Here is a 17274-nt window from a genome sequence, read left to right as displayed (position 1 = left end):
TACTTATAAACCGGGGATAGGATTATTGCAAAAAAAAAAAAAAAAAAAAAAACCTGCGCGCTGCGTCGGAGCTGCTTCTTTCGATTCTTCCACCTCTTTTTTTTGCCAGATGCAAAAATAAAAGAAATTCAAAGGCTGCTGCAGCTTTTGCAACCGCGAACAGATGCAGGCTTGTTCTGTGTTGCATCTGACCGCATGCAGAAAATGCAAAAATAAAAATTAAAAAAATGCATTGGAGAGCCGGAAATGAGAGGTGCATGACACTATACTTTACTCTTGCCTTCCTTCCTTCCTTCCCTTTTTTTCTTAAAACGCGCGAGCAACTCTCTGGGATGCGCAGTACCTTGGACAGCGCGCACCCGCGGTAGTGGGTTTCCCTCCCCTCTCCTTGAAACTCTGCAGTCACAGAGACTGAGTAGCCGCTTCCAGGTGAGCATCCCGCCCCCCGTTAAAGTCCCAGGGTGAGTGACTCTGCCTAACAGGGGCAGCTGCAACAGTGTCTCCCTTTGAGGGTCCCTTTCACAGCATGCATTGACCGGGAAAGCGAATCCTGGGAACCTCTGCACCCAGAGAGAACTACAACTCCCAGCACCCTTGACAAACTACAGTTCCCAGGATTCTTCAGTGGGACCGGGGGATCTGCTTTAAATATATGGTGTGTACACCGATGGGGGTAGATCTGTAACGCAGGAGAGGAACTGGTTAGGGGGCTGGGTCGAGGGGCGAGCAACCTGTTTTTCTGCCACTGTGAAGCCCTCCTGGTGTTGTTAAAGTACCATATCTCCCATCTTCTTCTTCTTTGGCGATCACTCGTAGCCGAGTAAGATTGCCTTACATAAACACGGTTTGAGTCTGTAAGTGACTGTGGAAGCCAATTCTGGATCCACATGTCCTTCCACAGTGGGCACATAGGTTTCTGGGCAGGAGTTGATCATGGTGTGGATTTGCTAAGCGTGCCTTCCTCTTAGTACATTTCTCCTTTTCATCCTGAGTTCGAGCGTCTTAAAAACCCATGACACCTTTGGTAAAGGCTGTTCTCCAACTGGAGCGCTTGCAGGCCAGTGTTTCCCAGTTCTCGGCGTTTACATTACATTTTTATATCACAAATGCAACAAATACATATAAAAAAATTGAGCTGTATCAAAGGCTACCGAACGGTCTTCCGGAATGTTTTACGTTCAAAAGCTAAGGTACTACTGTTCAAGATTCTTCACTTAACAGTGTACATGTTAAATTTTGAATCCCAGAAGTGGTTTTATTAGGGCACAGTGATTTGAAACAGCAGAGCTCATGCCTCGTCGGCTCAAATCTACTTGCAGGCTAAACTCTTCCCAAAATTATATCTTGCCATTTTGAGATGAAAATCTGTTTTAATGCATACAGACGTATATATTGCTGGAGATGTTATTAAGATGTCCCTCATGTTATACACCCTTGCTTGGAAATACATAGGCTCTCAGGGAAAATATCAAATGCTTTTTCACGTGGACAAACTCCTCAGCTAGGTACTATGACAATGTTTGTGGTGGTGTCTGTTTTTTAAACCCAAAGAACATCAGCTAATATTCTGAACATTTAAGAAAATGGGGGGAGATGACACAGCGTTTTGAACTTTTTTGGGGGGGAGAATTACCCAAGGTTGTTGAGCTTTTTCTAGGGGGGAGTGCCGGAAATCGCTCAACCGCACGAGTCACAAAATCCGCCTCTCATCTGTCCCCTCGTCAGGAAAAGTTGGCAATCACCCCCCCCCATTGCCACAGCGACAGCCAGTCAACACCAGCCATTGACACATCAACCAATAACAAGCCAAATAGCTGCTCAAACACCCACCCTATGCACTATCCATGTATAAGACAACCCCCACTTTTTAGCATAACTTTTTTTAAAAAAAAAGTTAGTCTTATACACAGAAACGTACGGTAGGTTGTGGATCTGGTGTCTTTTTATGTATGACATGGTTAAGATGTGCAGACATGTACAGTGGTGCCTCGCAAGACGGAATTAATTCGTTCCGCGAGTTTTGTCATCTTGCGATTTTTCCGTCTTGCGAAGCACGGTGTCGGGAAAGTTTTGGAAAAGCTTCAAAAATCACCAAAGTCTTCAAAAACCTCAAAAAAGGCTACCACACCGCGTGCTATGAGTTGCTCCTCGAAGTCAAGTCGCAACTGTATTAACGGTGTTAAGAAAAAGGAAACAAACTTGCAAGACGTTTCCGTCTTGCGAAGCAAGCCCATAGGGAAAATCGTCTTGTGAAGCAGCTCAAAAAACAAAAAACCCTTTCATCTAGCGAGTTTTTTGTCTTGCGAGGCATTCGTCTTGCGAGGTACCACTGTATCGGGACCTTCTTTTTTTAAAAAAAGAAAACACCCCCTCAAAAAAAAAACCTACTGAAAACATACTGATTTATTCCTTAGGGAAGACAAGAACACTTTCAAAAGGCTGCCTCAGAAGGCATGGAGAGACTGGAAGACGAGGAATGAGCATTGTCTGCAGCAAAACATGGATTGCAAATTCCATTGATTTTAGAGAGTTATGAATGTCTTTGCTCCTTTCCCATCTGAAGGAGCTACTTTGGAAGTTTTGTATACGAGAACAATTTCCATGAAGATGGGATAGGAACTCTGAGGAATCTGAAAAACCTACACACATACACCCCTGCCTATTTTGGAGCAAAGTAGAAATCTGATTAATATTTTATTCTCACTATATAAGGCAGTTTAGATGAATTTTGAGTCTTTTTTAAAAAAAACAAAGGTAGTATCTTCCTCAGGCTGACTACTATCAGCCTCCTAAACAAATGTAATTTTCTAAATAGAAAAAACAAAATAGTGCTACAAAAAAGGGAAGGTTTTTCTTTACTAGTTGTTTGTCAGGCAAAAGAACTGACAATGCAAGCTTCTCAAGCTATATCTGGCTGAGAGGGGGATTATTGTAGAGGACATTTGGGGAATAGTAATTAACAAGGAATGAAACCCCATGTCTTTTCTTCTGATAAAGTGTTAAATGCAGCAGTAAATTTGTTAACTGCATTTAACTGTTAATCTTTTCTCAGTTTAAGTCCTAGATCTGTCCCAGGTACTTTCATTGAACAGTCTTGAAATAAAAGGATTATAAATCCAGTTTTTAAAATTGCATTCAGTTTTAAAATTATTTTCTTTATTTATTTGCTTATCTTTCTATTGGTTACGGTTATGTTGGAACAAATCTGGAAAATAAAGTATTTGACTATTTCCCTATTACTCTGTTCTCTTCAAAAAAAAACCCAACAACCTCCCAGTCCTTTCATGTCACATTTTGTAAGTGCATGCTCTGCTTTTTTTATTTCATAAAATGTTATTTATTGTCCAGGGCCAGAGCATCATTCCAGTGCTGACGGGGGAAGTTATTCCTATAATGGAACTCCTTTCATCTATGAAATCACAAAGTGCTCCAGAAGACATAGATGTAAGCCCTTATCTTAGCTGCATCATGAAAGGAAACAGCTCTTCCATTCTTCTCCGTTTTGATCTGCCTTCGGTAAAATAAATTACACATTGTAAATAAGAATACTTCTAGATTTTCGGGAGTGCCAAGTTAATACCAGCTTCCATCTTATAAGCATGACGGCACTTGAAATAATTTTCTAACTGTACTTGACCAAAACTGTATGCAGTTGTTGTTGTTGTTTACATGCAAAGGTTTATAAAAAGTGATTGGTCGTAAAATAGGGAAATGCCATAATGTAGGATCTTGAGGATGCTGGAATGTCTTTTACTGATGTGTTTTGACCTGGCAGGAATGTGGCCATGAACTCTAATAATGACTCTTTGTCTCCTAGATTGAAAGGATAAAAGGTAAAGGGACCCCTGACCATTAGGTCCAGTCGTGGCCGACTCTGGGGTTGCGACGCTCATCTCGCTTTATTGGCCGAAGGAGACGGTGTACAGCTTCCGGGTCATGTGGCCAGCATGACTAAGCCACTTCTAGCGAACCAGAGCAGCTCATGGAAACTCCATTTACCTTCCCGCTGGAGTGGTACCTATTTATCTACTTGCACTTTGATGTGCTTTTGAACTGCTAGGTTGGCAAGAGCAGGGATCGAGCTCACCCCATTGCGGGGATTCAAACCGCTGACCTTCTGATCAGCAAGTCCTAGGCTCTGTGGTTTAACCCACAGCGCCACCCGCGTCCCAGATTGAAAGGATAGAGTGTGTGTAGACCAGGGGTTGGCAAAGTTTTCGTGGCTTGGGCCGGTTTATGGTCCCACAGACGCCACGGTGGGCCGGAGTGCTCACGCACGCACAACGCTAGTTCCGGTGCGGAGGAGGCATGCGCAGCTTCCCATTGGCTGCAGAATAGATTACCTGATAGATTCTAACTATAATAAATTACCTGATAGATCTTGGAGCAGGGGGAGTGGGGGGAATCAACAATAGCGACAAAAATATATATCTAAAAACAGTTAATGAATGAAGAAGTTTCCTGTAATCAGAAAAAAAAAATGGGAAACTATTAATCTGAGCTTGTGTTCTTTCCCCCCCACACATAGAGAGGGAGGTGTTGTTGTTTTATTTGTTTCTGTTGCGATACTATGGTGAAGCAAATTCAGGCTCCTAAAAAAAAAAAGGAGGCTGTAAAAAAGGTCTCCAAACAGCAATATGGTGGGCTGGACATTTCCTCTAGTGATGTTCTAGACAGTCCAGTGGAGGTGGGTGCCCAAGCTGGAAGGGGGGAAAAGAACATTACTCTGGCCACAAAATATTCAGTTTGCATGCTGGGGGAACATATAGCTGTTAGAAAATATATGTAAGAATTGCCCCAGTTCCTGTGCAATATATAACCACTGCCGATTTTTCTCTTGGCTAAACTTCACTGCCTGTACTATTAAAATGATATTGTATTACAGATGGTACGCACACTGTGCCTCTTTCTCACTTTAACAGAGAGGAAGTGTTCGAGGCTTTGCAGAAATGAAACCTCCTTTCATTACGAGTCGGGTCTTTTTGTGCAAGGATTGCTGAAGGTAAGGTCATTGATCTCCTCAGCTAAATTCTCCCAAATGCCACTGGCTCCTTCGTTTCTAATGAAAAGAAGTAATGTTGTGCTTAGAAGCTTTTGAATTATCTCTTTATCATTATGATGTCTACCTTGTCCTCTTTCTGACTAGATGTCTTTTCTAGGGGTATAAGATTTTCCAGGCAGTTTTTGTATTTTCCCTTTGAGGTTAAAATGAAGGTTTCCACTTAGATATTTTGGTAGGCAGGCCACTGAGCGAGCACCCCACCCCCCACCCTGAACAACGAAGTTAAAGGGAGTTTATCCAGCACAACTAAGGAGGCATAATTTTTAAGTGCTAATCTGAATTGATGCTTAGTGCTGCTTTCTTGGAAAAGCATATTTTCCTTGTTTGCTCTCCCAATACGAAGAAATATTAAATTTGCACCTCTCTCAAAAATGATGGGAATGTATTGTGAAAGTTAGCTTTGCAACTGACATAATTTTATTTACTCAACAATATTTGCATACCGCTTACTAGCATGAAAGACCCCTATTTAACATGCAGTTATTTCCATTATATTCTAGAAATCTTTAATCATTTTTTAAAAAATCGAATCGGTTTAATTTTGCCAATTGTGGCAGTCCAAATTCACTAGGTACCTCTAGAAGCACCCGTGGCTAAATAATCTCAGAGTACTTTAAGGAACAAACAGTCGTGGTAGTGAGCAAAACTGCAAACCCTACAGTTCTTTTCCCCTTTCTGACAGGGGTAAGTATTCATGGGCCAGTTGTGGTTCTGTCAGAAGGAAGGAATCGTACCCTGTTTGTGGTTGATCAGCTACACATCCTGAATTAGTTGGGAAGGGATGGAGAAGCAATCTAGCAATTTGTTCAAATGCTGACAAGACATGAGGATTGAAAGGAACTCCCATTACCACCACAGGGTTCCTGTCTCTGTAATAAGGCATGCATCAGCAGTTGAGAAGCATAGCCTCAAACTGAAACTTCAAATCATATGGTTATTGTTTTTTTAAAAAGAAATAAAGTTTCAGTGATAACGCTGCTTGAATCAAAAGTTTGCAGTCTCTTTCATTTTCATGGGTCATCATTGCTTGTTTACTCATAAGCATTTTAAGCGTTTTTTAAAAATTGGACCTGCATATCCAAAACATGTAGACGTTGACAGGTTTTAATCTCTTTTCACTCTGTTGTCTATTCCCTTTGGAATGCTTTAATTATTTGCTTTTCACCATTTTCACTGGTGCATTAAATATTTCATGTGAAACGATTAAGGCAGTACAAACATTTGGTTAACTAAAGTCATAAAACGAGTCGAGTAAGTATCTCTGAACCGAAATGTAAGGGTGTTTCACTGAGGCTTCAGCCTTAACCACATCTACTCAGAGGAAAGTCCCATTGAATTCAAGACAGGAGCAGGTTAGGATTGTAGCCCCAATTCTCTGTGGAGAACGCTTGAAGTCTTACAATTCAGGCCTGAGCAAGCGAGCCCCCACTTAAATTCAGTGGAGCTTGCTCCCACAGGTGTGTGTGTGTAAGAATGTAGTCAAGGCTGCAATCCCAAACCAGCATACTAGGGATCAAGTCCTGTTAGACTTGGTGGGACTGTAAACGTGCTAAGAACTGAACTGTAAGATGCTGAACTAAACATCAGTAAAGCCTTATTTTTAATTGAAAGGTCACATTTACTTGCCTGTTATGACATTAATACACACACACACACACACACACACACACACACACACACACACACCGTACTTTTCCATTTATAAGACTTATGTTTTTTTCTTGTAAAATAATGCAAAAAAAGTTGGGGTCGTCTTATACATGGGTAGTGCACATTGGTTGCTGCCTCGGCTGTCAGCGGCTATTGTGCATGTTATTGGTTGCTGCGTCGATGGGTGGTGTTGATTGGCTGATGCTCTGGCAGTTGGGCAGGCGATTGTCAGCTTCTGTCGGCGATGGGACAGACGGGAGGTGTATTTTGCGATGCGTGCGGGTGAGTGGTTTTCGGCAACCCCCCCCTAAAAAAAGCTTGGCAACCCTGAGCAATCCTTCTCTCCCCCCCCCTTTCTTAAATTTGAGTCCCCAAAAATAGAGGGCATCTTATACATGGGGAAAGCTTCAAGTGTACTTAAGGGGTGTAGAAATAAAAGCATTATTGTTAAGATGGAGTATTTAGCATAATATTCAACAAACCACTGATTTCAGTGACCCTTCTGAGGTTTTAAGTCAGGGGCTCACTCAAGTAGTTTGTTGGCTGCTAGTATCTAAACATGGGTGGGTCTGTCTCCCGTCTATTTCTTTGTAAAAGCCAGTTCCCAGCATTGTAGCAAGTTACGAGAGTTACAGATTCAGACCTGCTCTTTAATCTTGACAATATTTTTTTTACAAGTTCTGCAAAAATATTACCAAGTCTATAATGCCACATAATACATATCGTGTTAAACATAGGCTCCGAATGTAACCACCGCATAAACAGATTAGAAAGGGCAATGCATATAACTGGAAAAACACGTTGATGTATTCATGCTTTCAAAATGAATGGTAGATTTTGTTTGTAATGCATCTGTTTGTGTCGTGCACTCAGAGATGTGCTGCATCTCCCCAGAGTCCCTGCAGCGCACAAGCTCATGCACCTCCCATCACGATGAGTATTTTGCTAGAATAGAACTGATGAGAAAATGCCAGTAGATGAGACCGTTTGCTGATTTTTCCTGTGTGGCCGTTTTTTAACAGGTCTTTTGTTTGAAAGCTGGATTGTCTCTGAGGAGGGTCTTCCTTGCCCAATTCTTGTTGGTCCTCCACAGAAAAGCCTTAACTCTCATCAAATGTATAGAAGACGATACATAAGTATATAAGAGCTTGCGGAAGCAGTGCGTTCAGTGCCCTGGCATGGTTTGAAATGAAAATATTTTGCTCAACCACAGTTTTCCCTGTCATCCCACAGGCAAAAAGGGGGAAAGCCTCTGAAATCACTCCGGAACTTGAAGATAGACCTGGACTTAACAGCAGAGGGCGATCTGTACATAGTGATGGCTTTAGCTGAGAAGATCAAGGCTGGTTTGCATTTGTTTCACTTTGGCCGGCCTTTCTATACCAGTGTGCAGGAACGCGATGTCCTGTTGTCGTTTTAAAGACGTTTTCCAGTGTGGGTTGGTGAAGTTCCACGGCGCTTTTGAAAGATGCCACTGGTGAAGGGAATGTGATGTTCCTCTGCTCTCCCGATGCAACAGCATGTGGGGGGAAACAGGAGTGACAAGCCCCTCTCAGCCACTGGCAAATTTCTGAGGGTCACATGCTTGTGGTGGAGACCAGGAGCAGAAGTGGTTGGAGCTATGATTGCAACTTTTTGCTTTGTACGTTAAGGTAGCATCTATGCACACTCAAACACCCCTCTCTGTCCTCCAAATGGTGGCCAGTGTGGAGTGTGGCCTGAGGAGGACTCAGAGGGCCAGTTGTATTTGGTCCCTGGGCCTGAGTTTCTCCAACCTTGGTGATATGGTGCCACTGAGCCTCTTGGGCTTGCCGATCAGAAGGTCGGCAGTTCAAATCCCCGCGACAGGGTGAGCTCCCGTCGCTCTGTCCCAGCTCCTGCCAACCTTGCAGTTCAAAAGCACGCCAGTGCAAGTAGATAAATAGGCAAGAAGGTAAACAGCGTTTCTGTGCGCTCTGGTTTCCGTCACGGTGTCCCATTGTGCCAGAAGCAGTTTAGGCATGCTGGCCACATGACCCAGAAAGCTGTCTGTGGGCCAACACCAGCTCCCTCGACCTGAAAGCAAGATGAGTGGCACATCCCATAGTCGCCTTTGACTGGACTTAACCGTCCAGGGGTCCTTTACCTTTTTTTAAAGAAAACCCAAAGCCCTGTAAGCATTTGCTCAGCTTTGGGAAGGAGGGCATGAGGACCCTGTAAGAGCCCTAAAACTGCCTCTGCAGCAGAATAAAGGAGGAGGGAATACAGTGGTACCTCGGGTTAAGTACTTAATTCGTTCCGGAGGTCCGTTCTTAACCTGAAACTGTTCTTAACCTGAAGACCACTTTAGCTAATATGGCCTCCCACTGCCGCTGTGCCACCAGAGCATTATTTCTGTTCTCATCCTGAAGCAAAGTTCTTAACCTGAGGTACTATTTCTGAGTTAGTAAAGTCTGTAACCTGAAGCGTCTGTAACCTAAAGCGTATGTAACCCGAGGTACCACTGTACTATTTGGAATCGAGTCACTTTACCTTAGACATGCATCCGAGGCTCCATTTCGCTTATAGTCAGAGCAAAAAGTTTTGTATAAATGTCAGCTTAATGGGGTAAAGAGGACAATTTGAATGGGATTCTGGACTTGTCACTTTTTCTTATACAGCATGGTGCTGGGTGAAATAATGCAACTGTCTCTTTCTGTCTGGGGATTGTTGATTGAAAAGCAGTAGTGGTTTTTAAGACCATCGCTTCCAGTGTATCTGATATGATGAACGGTGCCATCCGTGTTGCTCTCCCCACCTGCCCCTTCTTCACATACCCTTCAGAAGCCACCCGAAACCTGTGCTGACACCCAGGCATTTAAATGCATAAACGTGAAAACAGGCAAGTGATTTCCTTTAATATTTACCTGGTCCTGCATAGAATGGACCTGATCCTGCACAAATGCTGTTTTTTAAACGGGGTCGTAAGAAGCCATGCTTTTGTGCCCAACTGACAAGCAGTCGATTGCATCCAAACAGTGATGGGGGACATTTGACATTCCCGGTGGTCTTGCAACTACAGCTGCCGTTGAGCCCCATGTAGCAAAGCAATGATCAGGGTTGACTGGCGTTTCCCCCATCACAGAGATGCCTCACCCCTGTCTGTGTTAAGACCATCATGCATGCTGCACACTTAAACGGCTAGCATATTTGCAGATCATGAGAGTGTAAATTAGAAAAAGCCAAGTACAGTCGTACCTTGGTTTTCCAACAACTTAGTTCCCAAACGTTTTGGCTTCCGAACGTCGCAAACCGGTTTGTGAACTATTTTTGGAAGCTGAACGTCCAATGGGGCTTCCACGGCTTCCGGTTGGCTACAGGAGCTTCCTGTAGCCAATCAGAAGCTGTGGTTTGGTTTTCGGACGTTTTGGAAGAAGAACAGACTTCTGGAACGGATTCTGTTCGACTTCAAAGGTACGACTACTGGGCTGAATAATTGCCAAGCTTATCCTGGTGAATAAAAGCAATATAAATGCCCTATGTCTCCTTGTTGCTCTTTAAGAGTTTGGGGTGGGCACCGATTACAGCCAAACTTTGTACAGAACACAGTTGAGGGAATACTAGTGGCAAACTGTTTTTATCTCTTTTAACTCCAATATATTTGTCTCTTGGCTCTTCCTACGTTGGAAAAGACAAAATATAAACTTGCCACTTTTCCCATCTGTATAATAGGAAATATTCATACACCTTCCAACGTGCAAGGTTTACAAAGTAAACATGCGAAAATCTCCATGTCACGTTGCACCTGAGATCTTTTCAGTGTGTGCTGCGGTTTTAGTTTTATTTCATTGTTCAACTGTTGGTTTAATTTGTTGTTTGCCAAATGCTGATACGTTTCGTTCCAAGTGCAGTATTTTTTGTTCCTCAACGATTAGGGAAATTTACTGTTTTGTGAAAACCTAAGTACATCTGACAAAGGTTTGTCTTCTTAAAAGCAATTCTTGTGCATTCTACAACAATAATATTTTCTTGGAAACCTCTTGTGTATTGTATGCAGTGTATGACTTAAGTGTCGTGGCTTAGATTAGTCCCTGATGTTCTGAGGGTGGGTTTCCTCTTTAACGTCTGCATCTTGGGAAGATAGGAGCATAGAACCTTCGCCCTTAGTAAAATAAGCAGTCTGCTTTTGTGAAGCTGTGTTTGCAGCAGAGTCCTGCCGCTCTCTGGATTATGGCCTGTAACTTCATGAACTTGTGAAGTTGTGTCAAAATACCAAATAATGATGCCAAGGAAAATAACTAAAATAGATTCAGCTGTATGGGAAGGAAGGGGAAGGGGAAGTAAAGGTGGAGAGCTCTTTCTCTTTTAGCTCAGTACAGAACATTGCCACAGGTGAGCAACAATGTCAGTCCTCGGATGAATGGCTGGAGCAATAGCTCCGATGGCCTGCCACACACAGCAAGAGTCAAGAAGTCACAAATACCGCTACAGTTGAGTGTAACAGTCCTGGGTGTTTTCTCTGTTCATGACTCATGACACTGAATATGTAAACAGTTGATATTTTTCCAGGTTACTGAAGTGATAAACATAGGGGCTTGCAGTCAGAAATCTTAAGATAACGGTGTGCGTATCTGAGATCGGTTTTATGATGGGATAATCCTGGAAGATGGTTTAAAAGCAGTTTATGCAGCTGCACATTCATTGTTGCATTTGTCACTTAGCTAAATTCAGTGTTGAGAGCCGGTGTGGTGTAGTGGTTAAGAGCGGTAGTCTCCTAATCTGGGGAACCGGGTTCGCTTCCCCGCTCCTCCACTTGCAGCTGCTGGGTGACCTTAAGCTAGTCACACTTCCTTGAAGTCTCTCAGCCTCACTCACCTCACAGAGTGTTTGTTGTGGGGGAGGGAAGGAAAGGAGAATGTTAGCCGCTTTGAGACTCCTTAAAGGGAGTGAAAGGCGGGATATCAAATCCAAACTCTTCTCTTGTTGTTGTTTTTCCAAGGTTCTGGTTTGGGTGCCTGCAGCCCTATGCTGCTTGGGGCCAGGATACCTGACATATCATCTCACGCTTTATATAGCCAGCTGATCACTGCCTTCTGCAAGTGAAGGCCTCCTGCAACTATCATCTTATCAGGTCTGTTCTGCACAATGCAAGAACCCGGCCTTTAGTGTTGCCCTTTGGCATTCCCTCGTGTTAGAGAGGCACTGCTTCTGTTGTCTTCCCAGTGCCACTGCGAGACAAACGTCCTCTTGCAACAAGCCTTTTGAATAGAGTATTTGTTTTATCGCTTTGTGTTTTTGCCACCTGGGCTCCTTTTGAGAGGAAGGGCAGGAGAGAAATTTTTAATATGTACAGTGGTACCTTGGGTTAAGTACTTAATTCGTTCTGGATGTCCATTCTTAACCTGAAACTGTTCTTAACCTGAAGCACCACTTTAGCTAATGGGGCCTCCTGCTGCTGCGCCGCCATCATGCGATTTCTGTTCTCATCCTGAAGCAAAGTTCTTAACCTGAGGCAATATTTCTGGGTTAGCGGAGTCTGTAACCTGAAGCGTATGTAACTCAAGGTACCACTGTAATCGGTGATTCTGACTTGCAGAGAGAATGAAAGGCCAGCCCCTACCCGTGATTGGAATGGAGGGGAAATTTTTCATCCCACAGGAAATACCCAACCATGGCCTCCCCAAAGGTCATGTGACTCCATGGGCTCCCCAAAGGTCATGTGTCTCTCCAAGTAGCAGGGAGGGTTGAAATGGGGATGGGTTTCCTCCTGCTGGATTTGCATAGCCCTGTCTCAAGAGCAAATGGGAGCAGATAACCCATTCTGTACACCCTCCACCGCCAACAGAATTACCAGTTCTATCCAAGAGGAGGTCATGTGCCTTTATTTTAATGTTACCCTTTTGGTGGGGAGGTTTTTTTCGGTCAATCCACTTACATAACTTGACATCCAGATACAGAAAATGAATGTAGTGAATTTAATGGAGACCTTTTCCTTGCAACATTAGAAATCTTTAAAACACAAAACAAGTTTGTAAATTCAGCGGGTGCTATAGTGTCAAATTTACACACTTCAATCCAGGTATACAAAGCAGCATTAAACAGCAGCACAAGCGCCCACATTTGGGCAACAGTGTTTTATAGTGCAATTGTTTTCAGAGGAAAACATAACTCTCCAAAGGCCACTTTTTTCCTATCAAGTCAACAAATTTAAAAGAGGGACGGGTATCTGACCTCTAAGTCAACTTTTTTTTTTTGCAGGTAGGTTTCTCATAGAGGCACATGTTTGTTTGGTAAGTTCATAATCTAAATTTAGAAGAAAAAAAGCTATTCAGAGAAGCTATTCACCAAACTTGCACATTCCAGGTAGTTCTTATTCTGGAATTTTAGTATTCAGTACGGTTAATATAAATTTCCATTTGGAAATACTTACTACAGCAGCTGTTCCAAACTCAAGTTTTTAGATTCCACCTCAAAATACTGAAGCCGTTGCTGAAGAGTCATATCGGAGACCTAGCACATGTCATATATATATATATATGGTTGTCACAGGTTCTATTAAAACACTCAAAACAACTGTTGCAAAAAGAAAGAAAAAGAGCAACACTTGACATTTCTGCGTAATACAAAAAGAGAGAGAGAGAGCTCCTGCGAGACAAAATGGGCTATTTCGTTAAAAGTTATGCAAAGATCTTATGCCTACAAACATTCCGTTTTACAGATGTGCTTGGCAAATTCAAACTCAGCGTAAACAACAAGCAGCTTTCCGTAATACATTAAAATCTTTTAGACCAGCTTTACTATTCCTTAGCTACGGGGCAGTGCTAGGTAGAAGACAAAGGCCTTTAACCAACAGACAAAAGAGTCTGACGACACACATGAGACACACACACACACACACACCAGTCATTAATTTCTCAGTAGACTTCCACGGAGCGAGATCGTAACACATCGGGAACATGCCTCTCGCCGCCATTTTGAGGTAACCTGTAACCTCAGGATACAGGCATGTAACCCCCACCCCAGGAATTCTGGGTGGCCTTTAAATGTGAAGCAGCCCTAAACACCCCCCTTTTTCTGTCAAATGTCCTGAACCTCCCTAAAAAGGCCAATTTACAAACAGCTTGTGCCCTCGCACCTCGGGATGTATGCACCAAATGTATATGAAGTGTCTCTGCGAGGGAGCAGTCCATGCAGATGCCGATGGTTCGTGATCAAAGGCACCTGGAAAGGGGCTTGTTGCACTGCGGGAGGATCGATTCATATAACTGATGCATCCAAGTAATCCTGGCTGAGTCAGGCAGCCCTCCAAGGTGCCACAGGGCAACTGTGCCAATCAAGCAGAACCAGTGGTCAGTTTTGTACATTGCAAAATTCCTACGCAGAAGGCACTTCCATGTAGGAATTAACGTGCTACCTGCATATAGATCTTCATGTGAAACAAATCCTACAAACATCTTACGGGCAAGGACACCACACATGACAAAACTGTTAGCAAGTAGCACACGTTATTTCCTACACGGTATTCTGTGGCTGTGAAGTTCTAAAACGTTTTAACTGCCCCGTCTAGGGAGCCTTTATTAAAACTGGAGCAAATGTCATTTCCCCCTCCCTCCCCAAAAATGCTTTTGCCACTAAAGAAAAGGGGGCTGCTTAATGCAATGCGTTTCCACTCTCTTAAATGGATGCAACGTTAAGCCTTACCCAGAAAAACAAAAGTACTTTCTTATAAACCAGAATATGCCGTGTCAGATATAACGCTGTTATTTAACTGCACCTTCTTAATAATGTTAAAACACGTACAGTTTTTCAAAGCAAGACGGGGGTTACAAACCTGAGGAAAGGAAGCCTACTATGAGACAGTTCGTGGAAAATGCAGAGCACTCTTGAAAACCATTATTTTGGATAAGGGTTTTGCTGTTTCTGAGTGTCATGCAAAACTTATTTCGGGAAAGGGCAGTGCTCCTTTTTTGCTTGTTTAAAACCAAGTACACCCTTGTTTCCAGACAGCTAATTAAAGTGCTTTCCAGTGTGCAATTGCTCCATTTTTACATCGGATGACGTGGCAGTATGGGGACCAGGAGGACCAGAACACATCAAGGGGATTCCAAAAGGGAAGTCAGGCTAAACCAACAGAAGGTGGACCTCTCCATATTAGCATTAGCTTACCTTGTTCTAAAAAGACCCAGAGTCCTAGCAATACAACACTAAGTAATAATTACTCCACATGAAAGATACAGGCCAGAGTATTTGATCTCCAGTGCTCCAATGAACACCTTTTGAAAATTCTTACAAACATCATTTCCAGGTACACACCAAAGATTTTGGCTGGTGTTAATTTTTCAAACGAGGTGCTTCTTCCCCTCCTTTATTTGCACGCAGGCCGGGACAATTCCCCAAAAATTCATTACATAGCTTGGGTTTACGGTTGTGTGCTTTTGGGTTTTTTTTAATACGCTCGAGGCTTTCATTCTAGCCAAACTGCTTGAAATGGTTACACAAAATTGGAGGGGGGGGAGAGAGAGAGGAGGTGGAGAAAATTAATGGGGAACAGAATTCAAGGTGTTCTTTATTTTAGCCAAGGAATGATGCATGCTACAGAGTCGTCTTTACGTTCCCTCTCTGTATTCAGAGCTCACTGCGGGCTTTCGCTTGTTTCGTTTCGCATGGCACTTGGTTGGCTGTCAATTCAATCGAGTTTTTCTAAGATTTTCTTTAGCAAAGTGGCTTTCTCTTGTAGCTCAGGCCTGCTGTCCAACATCAGGGCTGTTAAGGAGCCAATGAGGACTTCTCTGCTTTCTGTGTTCAGGCTCCCCCACTGTCTGGACTCTACATAAGGAGAGGGAGGCAGAAGGACATCATCATGTTATTTCATGCATTCCCACTTACTGGGCTTTTCAAGCCATAAAAATAGCTTATAACAACAACAAAAAGTCATTAAAAGATTAGTTAAAATACAGTAAGAAGCATCAGTGGGTTCTGGATAGTGACAAGTAAGAAGGCAGCCCTGGGAACTATATTATCCTTGATATCATCTGAAGGCGGTGGAAGAGCCTTCAGATGATATCAAGGATAATATAGAAATAAATATGGACAAACATGGGAGAAGTGCTTCTTCAGATATCCAGATCACTGACGGCTTGAAAGATTAGAAACTAACTGGTAACCAGTGTAACTTCCTTCAGGACTGGGGTTATATGGTCCCTCGAGTCATGTGCATTATTTGTGGGGGTGCCTTTGAAAGGTGTTCCTAAACTTAATGCAGTGGCTGGCGTACCCAACGGGAGCCAACGGTGCCATCTGCCTCAGCCAGAATAGCCAAAGGGAAATTTGGCTGATGGGAAATGCAGCCCATCAAGTTCTGGAGTCCATCACACTGCTTACTCCTGGGTCCAGCTGCTGCACCAGGAACTTTCAAAGGCAGCTCCAACACATGGAACACACACCAGAGGTTTAGTTTTGATGTTACCAAACACACGAAGCCAATAAGATGTTCAGCTTGGTTTTGAGAAGCAGATACACATGGGCAATGTAAAGCGCTTGATAGCAGGAAACAGGGACTGTAGGAATACAAGCCCCAAAATAACAATTCTACCCTTTATCTGCAAAGGCATTTGCCAACATATCCTAGTGGCATTTTGCAAACCATACAAGACGACGCCTAGAAATGACTACAAGAGCCTAGGTGGCAGAACTTCTGTGTCTTGAGCTCCTTTCCAAAGCCTTCTGTTAGGTTTCCCCTTATCCCCATAATGATACTCCTTGGTTTGTTTGTTTTTTACGAAATGTGGTTTTCAAACATCAAAAAGTTTTATTATTATTTCTGTCGATAACAACAACAATTTACTGTATTTTCTGCTCTATAGGATGCACCAGACCATAGGAGGGGGAGAACAGGGGGGGGGGGAATTGTTCCCTTGTTCTCCCCCTCTAAAACAGGTGCGTTCTGTGCATTCAAAATAAAAGGTGAGTTCCTTTCGAGGCTTTGCACAGCCGTCCGCCAGCTAGAACAGCGTGACGGAGAGCTCCGCAGCGCTCGGTCGCGCTGTTCTGGATGCGGGGACAGCCTTTGTAGCTTCCGCAGGGCAGCGGGGTGAAGGCACCCCGCTGCCCTGTGGAGGCTTTGCGCAGCTAACCCCAAGCTAGAACAGCGAGATGGAGCGCTGCGCAGCGCTCCGTCTCCCTGTTCTGGCTTTGGGCTTAGCCGCGCAGCCTGCATTCGCTCTATAGGACGGACACACATTTCCCCTTAATTTTTGGAGGGGGGAAAGTGTGTCCTATAGAGCGAAAAATACAGTATATGCCCATATGGTTGCCCTAGCCACTGGCTGGCTCCCAACAAAAATGAGTAAATACAAAATAAAGCAAATACAAGCAGGTAAATTTATGTCAAACAAACAACTGGTGTGACTCTTATGCAGTTCATGCACAGAAACTGAGCTTCCATAATACAAAATGGGAAGCAGCCTGACCAAAACTACCCTGCAAAGCAAAAAGAGCAGAGTACTCACCCCAATAAATCTATACCAATTATTGCTTTAAAATCAGTCTAGACTAGCACTGAACTGCAGCATTCTTTAGCCTTCTGGAGTTAAGAGACAACCTGG

At 43.3% G+C, this 17274-nt stretch overlaps 1 protein-coding gene and 2 long non-coding RNA genes across 5 annotated transcripts in view; 2 read left to right on the top strand and 1 right to left on the bottom strand.

Moving 5' to 3' along the window:
- Window positions 1-309: 309 nt before the first annotated feature.
- Window positions 310-4183, top strand: LOC144325996 (uncharacterized). The gene is made up of 3 exons (XR_013391174.1): window positions 310-429; window positions 3349-3516; window positions 3818-4183. It is a non-coding gene; the product is annotated as an uncharacterized LOC144325996 (long non-coding RNA).
- A 337-nt stretch (window positions 4184-4520) lies between these two features.
- LOC114587989 (uncharacterized) lies at window positions 4521-10706 on the top strand. Its single transcript, XR_003704369.2, has 2 exons — window positions 4521-5002; window positions 7735-10706. It is a non-coding gene; the product is annotated as an uncharacterized LOC114587989 (long non-coding RNA).
- A 1925-nt stretch (window positions 10707-12631) lies between these two features.
- ECPAS (Ecm29 proteasome adaptor and scaffold) overlaps window positions 12632-17274 on the bottom strand; it is a 63000-nt gene continuing 58357 nt past the window's right edge. For all 3 annotated transcript variants that reach the window (XM_028711377.2, XM_028711376.2, XM_028711378.2), the window contains one exon: window positions 12632-15496. In XM_028711377.2, the coding sequence (XP_028567210.2) occupies window positions 15357-15496 (140 nt within the window). In that variant the 3' untranslated portion in view covers window positions 12632-15356. The remainder of the gene's footprint in view (window positions 15497-17274) is intronic.

Source organism: Podarcis muralis, chromosome 17, assembly GCF_964188315.1.
Source record: "Podarcis muralis chromosome 17, rPodMur119.hap1.1, whole genome shotgun sequence".
Taxonomy (NCBI): domain Eukaryota; kingdom Metazoa; phylum Chordata; class Lepidosauria; order Squamata; family Lacertidae; genus Podarcis; species Podarcis muralis.
Note: the sequence above shows the minus strand (reverse complement) of the source record. Positions and strands in the feature narration are given on the sequence as shown.